This window comes from Chionomys nivalis, chromosome 3 (assembly GCF_950005125.1).
Source record: "Chionomys nivalis chromosome 3, mChiNiv1.1, whole genome shotgun sequence".
NCBI lineage: Eukaryota > Metazoa > Chordata > Mammalia > Rodentia > Cricetidae > Chionomys > Chionomys nivalis.
The window spans coordinates 99,393,447-99,405,721 of record NC_080088.1 but is presented as its reverse complement, the minus strand read 5'-3'; the positions used below and the strand labels follow the sequence as shown (position 1 = coordinate 99,405,721).

General features: G+C 52.1%; 1 protein-coding gene across 2 annotated transcripts in view; it reads right to left on the bottom strand.

Annotated features, from left to right (window-relative positions):
* The window catches only part of Eln (elastin), a 43,563-nt gene extending 41,163 nt beyond the window's left edge, over positions 1-2,400 (bottom strand). For both annotated transcript variants that reach the window (XM_057765667.1, XM_057765668.1), the window contains exon 1: positions 2,220-2,400. In XM_057765667.1, coding sequence (XP_057621650.1) covers positions 2,220-2,304 — 85 coding nt within the window. In that variant the 5' untranslated portion in view covers positions 2,305-2,400. The remainder of the gene's footprint in view (positions 1-2,219) is intronic.
* Between the last annotated feature and the right edge of the window lie 9,875 nt (positions 2,401-12,275).

Sequence of the window (12,275 nt, the reverse complement as noted above, 5' to 3'; positions counted from 1 at the left end):
ACCAATGTCCAGCCCCGCGCAGATCTCTGACCTCTTAGGAGTTCAGTGGACTCAGAACAATTCTTGAAAGGCCTCATCAATCCACATGCCTCTTGCTTGAACCTAGTGACTCCGGCCACCTGGGACAGAGTTGAGATTTATCTTCACAGGGGAATGATGCCAGCGGAGTACTGAGTGATGTCACCCAGGCTACAAGGGGGAGGGTTTGTTCTGCCCTTATAGGAAGACTCCGCCCCAGGGCTGTCTCTCCCCAGTATTGGCACTTCCCCTACCCCCCTCTTTCTTTTTCTCTTTTTGACTCAGGAAAGAAAGAAAGCTGGCTGATACTAACTTCCAGCGGTGGCCTTAGTCTGCCTCAGGCTCTATTTCTGTACCTGTCAAGAAAGGGTCTTGTGTAGCCCAGGCTAGCCTTGAACTCCTTCTATAGCTAAGTGTGACCTTGAACTCCTGATCCTTCTGCCTCCACCTCCTGAGAGCTGGGACCACTGGTGGGAGCCACCACCACACCTGGTTTGTGTGGTGCTGGGGATAAAACCCAGGCCTTCTAGCATGCAAGGCAAGTGCTCTATTAGCTGAGTTCCATCTCGTTCCTTTCTTTTAGATTCTTTTGAGAGACGATCTCACTGTCTAGTTCAGGTTGCCCTCCACCTAGGTAGCCTCCTGCCTCAGGTATGTTCAGTAGTTTCTTTATGATGAACTAGTATAACCATCGAGGGAGGAGGGTGGGCAGATGTTAGGTGACCACATCTGGGGCAGGAGGGTCAGGTGATCCAGAGTCACGGCTCTTAACCACTGGCTGGCTGAAGCTGCAGGTTCCTCCTGCTGGTGCCCATAACCCTCAGTCTTGTCCCAGTCTGGGAACTCCTGTCCTCCAGTGGGCTCCTACCCTGAGCAGGTCAGTGTCACGGACCTGCTGCTGCTCCCACCCAGCCTCTGACCACAGCCCACCCTGCCCTGCCTTGCCCCACCCTGCCCTGCAGTCCCCTGTCCCCAGTTCAAGTTCAGGTTCCCACGACAAGGAGGGCTCTTACGGAAACCAGATTCCACCTTAGATGACCTCAGCCCATGGGTTTGTACCTCTTTCCCCATGGCCGGATGCACCTTCCCTCTGCGAGCCGTCTCCTTCCTCCCCCATAACCCAATGTGCCTGGTCCGGACACATAGCAGAGGACCAGAATGATAACTGGCGGCTCAGTGTAGCCTCTGACACCAGCTGTGCCCTGTCTGCCGGGAGATGGACACCTTTCCCAGCTCAGCCCCTGGCCTGTACTCCACCCCAGGAAACCCTCCTACGGCAAGGACTCACACACACAGTGACAACCTACACCTGGGCACCAGACTTTTTCAGGATGTTGGTTTTTTTGAGAGAGTGTCACGTAGCCCCTATGGCCTTGAACTCACTATGTAGCCAACGACACACTGAATCGTGGGGCCACCACACAGGTGTGCATCACCATGCCAATCTAGTTTACCCAGGGCTTTGTGCATATTTAGCAAGCGCTCTACCAACTGAGACATCCTTAACCCTCATTCATGTTTTTTTTTTTTTTTTTTTTTTTTGAGATGGCGTCTAGTTGGCTTTGAACTTACATACTGGAAACACAGGTGTGGCTCACCACGCCCAACTGTGTGTTGGACTTTGGCAGGTCCCACCAGACAACTTCATGGTTGCCTCCCTCCACTTCCACCTGTCTAGGGATGGACTCGTCAACAGACCATACCTTTCCCAGATACTCCTCCTTCAGGGACATGATCGGTCAGATCCTCACATTGACACCTGTGCAACACAGTGTGAAACACCACACACACACACACACACACACACACACACACACACACACACACTCCCAGCATCCCCCAAGCAACCAGGATAGTCTCTCCCCAGGCTGGTATGTGTACAGGTGTGCAAACCGCCTCCACTGGACAAGCACCCAGGTGGCTCCGAGGACCGCCCCCCTCTCGAGCTTGGACAGAGGCTAGGAACCATCCTGATTTGTGGAATGTATGTTTGACAGGATCCCCCTCCGCGGAGCTAGCTCTCTAGAGGAGACAGTTCCCAGGACCCTGCCTGGAAGAAGGAGGGGGGAGATCTGGAGGCGAAGGGCTCATCCATCTCCGGGATCCCCCATCAGTCTTGTCTCCTGGCCGGCTGGGTCCCGCAGATGTGGGCAGTATGGGACCGGCGAGGGGCAGTGTGGGACCGGCGAGGGGCCCCTTACCTCCAGGCTGCGCGGGATGGAGGAGGTTGAGCAAGAAGATCAGCAAAACGCCAGGCTGCGGGACTGCCGCTGTCAGACTCGCCATCTCGGGGAGGACTGCCCCAGCCTGCTCTCTGCGCCTCGTTTTATCCCCAAAGCGTAATTGCTGCCTGGTAGGCTGCTGTGAGGGAGGGAGGGAGGGATAGAGGGCGGGTGGGAGGAGGGCGGGAGGAGGGGGAGCTGGGAGAGGGGGTCGCGGGGGAGGGGGCAATTACGAAAGGCCTCCTAGGCTGAATCTGCCTGGACCATGGGTCTATTTTCCTGCACACACACACACACACACACACACACACACACACACACACACACACACACACACACACGCGTGCGCGGCTTTCCCTCTGTAGCTGTTTGCTTGCTCCTGGCCCTGTTCCCGCCAGAAAGTGCGAGGGGGCCTTTGCCAGGACAGTCCTCTGGAGAGGAAGCAGGAGGGAGGGCCCAGGCAGCCCGGCCAAAAAATCCCAGCCCTAGCCAAGGCTGGAGTAGCCAGCCCCCCCCCCCCCGCCCCTCTGCCTGGGCCCCAGGCCCAGTGTGGGGACACAGGCCAGCTGTCCCGCGCCTCAGCTCCCACCCTGGCCCTGCAGACACTCCGACACCCTCAAGCCTAGCTAAAGACAGACCTTACCCAAAACTAGGCTGGGAAAGTTGATGGGTCTAAAGGGGGTCTGCCTGTAGAGTCTGTAGGCAGAATTGCCTGGGAGAGAAAACTAGAGGGTATGGCACCGTGGGGCATTTTGGGGACAGAATGGGGATGCTGACATATGATCTATTCATTGTGGTTGAGACTTGTCTCTGAAGCCAGGGAAAGGGTGTTGGACAAGTCTAGGATCTATGGTTGCAGAAACCAAGGGGCTGAGGTCAGGTGAATGGCTTGGGAGTGAAAGTCATATATTTAGTGTCTCCCTAGGACTCCAAGATGCTCCTTGCATAAGGTGTTGGTTGGTTTTGTACGGGCCACGAACATAGCTTTGCACCATCCCTGAGCAAACCAGTGTCCAACAGAGGTCAAACTGGATCCTAAGTGCCTGGTGGGGAACATGGAGGCGGGAGCTCCGTGCAGATGACGATCAGCTCTGTATTCTCATTATTGCTTGGTCACCACCTGTCCTAAACTGAGCACCACTAGCTCTAGCCTGGATCTGAAACCATTCTTTTGGCGCTTCTGGGAAGGCTTGAGGATGCTATTCCTCTGTTGACCAGAAGGGGGCAGCCTTTACTGAACCGACAGAAATGTCCCGTCAGGAAAGTGTAGTGCCCTGGCCACCCGGTCCTTGAGCATATGGGGACCCTGGGAGGTTTTTGGGAGGTGAAGGGGTGAGTCAAGGGAAGGTTATGTCACTCTAAGACCCCTGCATGTATGAAGGAAATGTGGGTGTTACAGGATAGGAGACCATGGTGATTGCCTGCTCTAGGTCATATTTGGTCGGAGGAAAAAGTCCATCGTTTGTCCTGGGGTCTTTCTCCTGCAGGAAGTGGCTCAGAGGGCTAAGTTAAAGATATCTGTCTAGCACAGGGCATAGAGGAGTCTGCAGCTCTGATAGTAATGGCCAGGAGGGAAGAGACCAAAGGCAGGTGGCTTAGGTGGATCTGGGCTCATTTTTGGGTCTCTGTTTTTCTTTCCTTTTCCCCTTTTCTTTTGTCTCCCTCCCTCCCTCCCTCCCTCCCTCCCTCCCTCCCTCCCTCCCTCCCTCCCTCCCTCCCTCCCTCTCTCCCTCCCTTCCTTCCATTCCTTCCTCCATAATTCTTCTCTCTTTCCTCCCTCCCCCCTCTTCCTTCCCCCTCCTCCTCCCCTTCCTTCTCATCGTCCCTTCCTCCAACATGGTCATTGTCTCACTATATAACCCATGCTGGCCTTGATCCTCCTGCCTCAGCCTCCTGAGTATTGGGATGACCGGTGTTCACCACTGAACACAGCTAGTTCTAGCACTTTCTAGGGGACAACTCCCTAGAGTTCACTTGCCTCATGTGTTAGCTGATGTCAATTACCCTTAACTTGGAGATGATGGTGAAGGCGAAGAAAGTGTGGGTGCGTGTCTCTGTCCCATGCCTAGAAGTGTGCTGTATCCATTTGGTGCCGACAGCGCCGTGGCGGAAGCTAATCCTGCAAGCTCTGTCTCCGTTTGTGGTGTAGCTGTATGGCTTGATTGAGTCTCGAGATCCTGGGCAGTCTTTCCCTTTCCTGTGGTCTACCAGCCATGCTATGGACTCACCAGCATTTTGGAAAGTGGGGGGGCGTGATAGGAGAGTCCTCTCAAAGCTGGGCATGGCACCTTGGAGGCTGCAACGTGAGGACAGAGTGTTTATTACCAGCCTGGGCTATATAGACAGCTCCAGGTTAGCCTGGGCTGGATAGGTATAGTGGTATGTTCCTGGAATCTCAGCACTTGGGAGGTAGAGGCAGGAGGACCAGGAGTCCAAAATCATTCTTGTGCAGTGAATTTGAGGCCAGCCTGGGGTACATGGGACTCTTAAAAACAAACAAACAAACAAAAAAACCCTAAAAGTCAAACCAAAATATATGAGATCGAGAGAGAGAGAGAGAGAGAGAGGAGAGAGAGAGAGAGAGAGAGAGAAATTCAAGTGAGCGAGAACACGGAACCATCTAGAAACTGCACAGCATATGTGTAGTGTGTGTGTTTGCGGCGGGGGGTGGGTGGGTGGGTGGGTCCTGAGTGCACAGAAGATTCAAGAGCCCAAAGTCCCCAGTCCATCCTTTGCTGGGAATAGGGGACTACTCCGTGGGCAGGGCCTGAGGCTCCAAGCCCTGGATGAGGAGAGCAGCGGGGCTGGTGGGGAGCTGGGCCCCACTCCTCTTGGAGTAGTGACGCGGGCAGGAACTGGCTTGCAGACTTGCAAACCACAGTCTGCTTGGAGTTTTATTAATTCCAGGACTGGGAGAGGGGTTGGAGCCAGCAGGAGAGGCTTTCTGTGGGGATCCAGGAGAGGTACAGAGAGAGGACTTGCTAGGATAGGTTTCAGGCTGTTGGACCAGGGCCCTGCTTTGTGCCCCAGTTTTTGATCTCTTGAACTCAGTGCTGCAGCTGGCTTCATATACTGCTGCAAAAGGCTCCATGTACCTGCAACGGAGGGCAGGGCGGATCCTTTGCATGCCTCATCCATGCAAGCTAATGCGGCAGTGACCAGGCAAAGGCTAAGAATGCCAGTCATGGACTGACATATCCATTCATTAGCCAGTTGTTGGAACATTCCAGCAATCCAGCAGTCCTCAACTGCTCAGTGCCACCTCCCTGGATAGCGGACAGATGAAATGAGCTCATTTACCAAATGACTCTGACTCTCTGAGCATGACTGGGTGCCCTTGACCAAGATCATTGACAAATTCCAATGCCTGCAGGGTGCACAGCTCGCCGTGGGCTGAGGGGTGTCTAGGAGAGTCATTTGGGTAAAGTCTGTGATGGGCTCCTGCTCCTCCAGGGCTCTGTTCTGGAGGGACACAAAATCTAGCTTCTATTGGTTCTAACAACATCAGCAATTTGTGCAGAGACCCTCAGTAGTCATTCAGGTAACTGTAAGCCCTTCTCTCCTTCCTTCCCTCCCTCCCTCCCTCCCTCCCTCCCTCCCTCCCTCCCTCCCTCCCTCCCTCCTTCCTTTCTTCCTTCCTTCCTTCTGCAGACCTGGGGATAACATCTGGGGCTTTGCATTGGTTAGGTAAACACTCTACCACTGAGCCACACCCCACCCCCTCACTGGGGGATTCTAGGCAGGTGCTCTACCACTGAGCCACACCCCAGCCCCTCACTGGGGGATTCTAGGCAGGGGCTCTACCACTGAGCCACACCCCAGCCCTTGACTTATTGGCAGATTCTAGGCTGACCCTTCACTACTGATCTACATTCCTAGCCCTCTTTAGCTTCGATTTCAAGCCAGGGTCTTGCTAAGTGGCACAGGATAGCTCTGAACTTGCTTACTATGTAACACAGGCTGGCTTCGAAACTTGTGATTCTCCTACTCAGTCTCTTAAATGGCTAGGACGACAGGCATGCATTACCATCGCCAGTTCAGTATCCAGGCTTCTGAATCTGGCCTCCCAGGCCCTGTATGACTGACTTAACCCACTCCCATAGCCTCCTTCCCTGACCGGCCTGGGCTCCCCAGCTCCCAAGCTGCTACCTAAGTTGAGGTACTACACAATTGGTGAGTTCTCAGGTCCTGGACTATCTCCTTCCACCCTGTTTCCTGAACCACTTTGGAGATCCATAGAACAGAGTCCTTTGGGGTCCGTTTCCTTTTCTCATCTCAACAGTGGCTTGCGGTCATGGCTAGCAGACAGAAGGACCCACTGGTTTCAGAGTGTTGAACCGAGAGCATCAGTGAGACTTCCAGAAAATGCAGGTAGAGACTGCTGGTGTAGACAGATCTCTCCAATCCCTGGGGAATACTTGGGTGTCCTTCCTTGTCCACAGAGGGCATTATCAAGATCGTGTGAGGGACAGACATATTGGGGGCGAGCCTGGGCAGAACTGAATTCAGGTAGCACCCTTATTTTGTTTTGTCCTTGGGAAACTTAAGACCTCTGGCAGTTGTTCATACTTTAGTGTGAGCAAGTGCCCTGCCTCAAGCTAATCCCAGAGGAAACAGAGTTAATAGGTTACATTAGTAGAACATGAATTTTCGTATGCACGGAACAGAGGCTTGGGAAGGAAATAAGTACGAGCAGGGACGGAAACCCAAGGGCAGAATGCTTGCTTCCCCCAGCTTCTTACTGCACACAGATACCCATTCTCCTCTGATTTTATTTTAATTGCTAATGTGCTAATGAATATTTACTCTTTTTTTTTTTTGTGGTACTAGGGATAGGATCCAGAGCTTCATGCAAACACTACCAACTGAGTTACCCTCTCCACTCCCCGACACTCATTTAAACTATGTAGCCTGTGCGGGCCTTGAGTCTGAGTTCTCTCCCAGCCTCTTGAGTGTGGGACTCTAGGCCCGTACCACCAAGGCTAGCCTCTTCCTCTGATTTTAAATCTCCTAGTAGCTCCGTAAGATAAAAGAAACTCAGAGCTGGTAATATGGCTCAGTGGGTAAAGGGGCTTGCTGTTAATCCCAAGGACCTGAGTTCAATCCCTGGAACCCACAAGGTGGAAAGTGAGATTCATTCCCCTTCACCTGCAGGATGTGACACATGTACACACACGTACACACATGCACACACACACACTCAAATAAACAAATAAATAAATAAATAAGCCTAAAGTGAACATTAATTTTAATAATATGCTACATCAAACCAACACACTTGAAATATTATCATTTTGCAGGTAATTCATATAAAATCATGAGATATTTTGCATTCTTTTTTCGTACTAATTCTCGAAACTGCTGTGCTTTCACATTTATAGTACATCTTTTCCCGGATTAGCTACTTTTAAGGGCTTGATAACTGCAGGTGGCCAGTGGCCCTGGCAGAAGGAAGTGAAGGCTTAGACTAAGAAGGGAAGGGTGACAATGAGGGCGACCTAGCTATGGTGGGTGGGAGGGAACATGCAAAGATATGAACGCTGATCTGATGTGAGGGTTTAAGGCAAGATAGGGCTTGTCAGGGGCTGGGGTGTGACTCAGTGGTAGAGCCCCTGCCTAGAATCCCCCAGTGAGGGGCTGGAGTGTGGCTCAGTAGGAGAGCACCCGCCTAGAATCCCCCAGTGAGGGACTGGGGTGTGACTCAGTAGGAGAGCACCTGCCTAGAATCCCCCAGTGAGGGGCTGGGGTGTGACCCAGTGGGAGAGCACCTGCCTAGAATCCCCCAATGAGGAGCTGGATGTGGCTCAGCAACAGAGTGCTTGCCTATAATCTTCACTGAGGGGTTGTGCATGTGGCTTAGTGGTAGGGCACCTACCTAGTATATGCTAGGCCCTGGATCCCATCCCTGGTGTCACAGAAAACAAAGGAAAAATATCAACCCTCAGAGTCATGTCTGTGGGTATAGTCTATGACACCATTTGGCACAGTGAAGTAGATGATGGTGGCCGGTTGAAGGGCAGGTACAGAAGGAAATCCCTTCCCCAGACACTTGTGTTCCCTCTGCTGCTGCCCTGGGATGCCCTGGCTCCTGCACAGCATGTTTCTGACCCAGCAACCTAGCACTTTCTCCCAGACCGGGCTGTTTGTGCGTCTGAATCATTTGTCAGTCTGGGTCATTGACCGGTGTGAGCCGTGAGCCTGGGGGCGGTGGCGGGGGGGTGGTGGTGGTGGGGGGGGGATGTCCTGGACTCGCTGTTTTCATATCGCCTCGTGAGCTGTCTGCTGCTGTCTGGGGATGCAGAACACAACGAGCTGGGCTCTGTGACCCCCTCTCCCCCCGAGGGACCCAGAATGGAGGAGTCCAGAGCACGTCTTTCATGTGTTTGACACTTAACAGTTTACAGAGCACACATCTCTAGTTTTGATCAGGGATATTATTATCCCAGTTTATAAACAGAGGGGTTAGGAGGACTGTCTACACACCCACAGAAAAAGCTCAGTTCCCATCTCCTTAGATCTATTTAGCTTTAACCCTAAGCCCCTGTCATGTGGAGGGAGCGTGACAACAAATTCCATCCCAGTTACTGAGTTTCTTGCACCCTTTTCCTGAATCCCAAATCTAGGCATCCCCCGAGGACAATGGTCAGAGTCTCATGAAGCCCAGGCTGGTATTGAATTTACTATGTAGTGACTTCTTCCACCTCCTGAGTGCTGGGATTGCAAATGCATGCCTCCACACCCTGTTCAGAGGATGGTACCCAGGGCATTGTGCATTCAAGGCAAGCTCTCTGCCAAATGAGCCACACCCCAGCCTTCTGACCTCTCCCACACTTTTGGTCTGCATATATATTAAACTTGTACATTAGTCTTGCTGAAGTTAGGCAGCTCACAGTTGAACCACTTCTGGTTAGAACCCTTATTAGCACTCACTTCTAAGAGACTGGGATGCCTTTAGTCCCAGGGTATGTGCCCTTGGGTCTTGATGTCCCTTTGGGATACTAGTGTGTGTGTTGTGTATTGTGTGTTATGTGTTTGTATGTGTGCGTATATACTGCAAGTGTGTGTGCACATGTATGGGAATGCATATGGAAGTCAGACATCAGCATCAAATGTCTTCTGAATCACTGAGCCTGGAGCTCATGAATTAGGCTATGTTTGGCTGCCCAGCAAGACCTAGGGATGCTCTTGTCTCTGCCCGCCCCAGCGCTGAGAGAAAGGGCACCACCTTGTCTGGCTTTTCTATGTGGGTGCTTGTGATCTGGACTCAGGTCCTTATGCTGTGTGGCAAGCACTTCACACACTTCAACCTTCCCATGATCCCCTTCCGCTTCTTTTGAGACAGAACTCTCACAGTGTAGTTCAGGCTGGCCTCTGAATTGCGATCCTTCTGCCTTAGCCTCTGGCGTGCTGGAATTCCAGCTGTGCACCGCCATGCCCAACTCTGTGCCATTTTGTTTTATTTATTTTGAAATGGAGTCTTGCTATGCATCCAGGCTGGCTCAGACTTCTGAAGCCTCTGCCTTAGCGTGTGAGTGCTGGGTGTTGAGCACTGAACCCAGGTCCTTTGCAAGAGCAAGTGCCCTCAGCCAGAGTCAAGTCTCCAGCCTCTGATACGTGTTCTTTTTGTTTGTTTGTTTGGTTTTTTTTTTTTGTTTGTTTTTTGAGACAGGGTTTCTCTGTGGCTTTGAAGCCTGTCCTGGAACTAGCTCTTGTAGCCTAGGCTGGCCTTCTGATACTTGTTCTTAATTCATAGGAAAGACAGTGTCTCAGGCTTCTGACTTTCCTCTTGGGGTGCTGCTTAAGATGAGCCAAGAGGGTAGGAAGGGATTCAGGATGGACACACACTCACACTGATATAAAGGGCTATGCAGATAAGAAAGCAGAGACCAGAGCAGCTCTAGGTCAGTCAAAGGCACTGTGCCTTTTATCCCAGCTCCTGGAAGATTGAAATAGGGTGATCCTGAATTCCAGTCTGGTCTGAGCTATGTAGTGAGGCCTCATTTCAATGGCCCACCGCCCACTCTAACGACTATAAAAGCACCCTTCAAAGTCTCTGGTTACAATTACTCTGCTCAGGACTTGGATACCATGGGCCTAGCATCCCTAGATACTTAGGAGGACTCAAGTTTGAGCTGTGGACGTCCTGATGTCCCAGAGCAGATTCCAGGATCTAGTAGGGTTGAAGTTCACGTGGAGACCACTTGCTAACCCGTGCCCTCTCCCTTGCCCAGGGTGCTTATCTCTTGCTGTCTCCCCAGCCTGCTGCGTGCCCAGGAGCCTTTCCAAGGGCCTGGAATGGGAACTCGGCCCAGCAGGGTGTGGGGCTCACTTCCTCCTGCGTTTTACTGGTCTCCATCCCCACATCACGTTTAGCTGCTCCCCGCCCAAGGTAGCACCCTCCACCCATGCCCGGAACCCTCAGCTGGTCTGATCCCCGTGGCGCCAGGCGGGTCCCAGGGGGTTGTAAGGGCAGCTGCCAGGACGCAGAGTAGGAGGCTGGGGAGGCTGTCCAGGGGCTCCCATTGAGCTCCAGCTTAGCTGAGCTCCTGGGTCCTGGTTCCGCATTCCGGAGCAGTATCTTTGGTCAGGATCTATCTTCGAAGGGAGATAGATAGATACAGGCAGAGAGGACCCCAAGAACCCCGAGACCTGGGAACCAAGAGTTAGAATCCATACCGGTAGAGACTCCCTGGAGTCTATCAGGAACCCCCCTGGAAGAGGGGACCCCAGAGCCAAATCTTGCTATTCCTGGTTCCTAACGGAATTTGGGATTTGCTTTATTCAAAAGTAGGCAGCTGAAGGCAGCCTTCACCTAGTGAGGGATGGGGGGTGGGGGGTGGGAGGCTTTGCCCTCAGGCCAACCAAGGTGCACTGCCGCAGCTTCCTAGGAGCTGATCGTGTCTCCCTTTCTGAGTTACTGCCTTGAGGACTTGCTGCTCTATGCAGATTGTGCCCACGGATTTAGTGAAGGGCCTTCAGGGCTCTAGTCTGTCTGTCTGTCTGTCTGTCTGTCTGTCTGTCTGTCTGTCTTTCTCTCTCCTTTCCGAATCTCTCTTGTATGTGTGGAAGGAGCTCAGGGATTTACATACTGGGCCAGCGCTCCGTAAACTGAGGCTGAACTCTGCCATTGAGCTACACCCTAGCCCCACATGCACAAACACACATATGCATACACACCCATGCATCTACCCACATGTGCACCCACACACGCAAGCACATCCAACACATACACATAGGCACATACAAATAGAAAACACCTTATTTCAGTGTAGTGGACGCATGTGAGCAGGTGAACTCAGGCACCAGGTGCAAGGCTCAGCCCTGAATAGAGACGTGTGTACCGCACTACTGTGTGCAGGTTATAGAGCCAGGTGCACTGCACTACTGTGTGCATGTTATAGAGCTGTGTGCACTTACAGAGCCACGCACACCACATCACTGTATGCAGGTTACAGAGCCGGGTGCACCGCAGTGCTGTGTGCAGGTTACTCAGCCGTGTGCACTGCCCTGCTGTGTGCAGGTCACTCAACCTGCTGTGTGCAGGTTCTCCTGGCCTTCTTGAATTTCACCACAGTGGGCCCACTATAAACAGAAAACACCATAAGTGGAAAAGGCATTTGATGCAAGTAACCTATAGAATGGTCCAGCCTAGGGACATAGCCCACCATAGAGTGCTCTTGCTCTCTGTCCTGATCACAGAGGTGACTGCCAATATTGTTTCCAATACAAGTGACCTGGAAAAGATCAAAGTTTCTACCAAAGACATGTGGCTTTCACGTTATTGTAAAGGAAAAATAATAGCCACAATGTCTTGTTGCTGTGACTCCTGTTGTTTGGTTTTCGGAGCTAGGGACCTGGGACGCTTTTCAAATTACTATTATCATGTTTTATTGTGTGTCTATGTATCTGTTTGTAGTATGTGTGTATATATGTGTCCGCAGTATATATGTGAGTGCAGATCCACATATCTGTGCACATTTGTTCTCACGCACATGAAGTCAGCGGTGAATGTCCCATGTCTTTCTCCATTGTTCT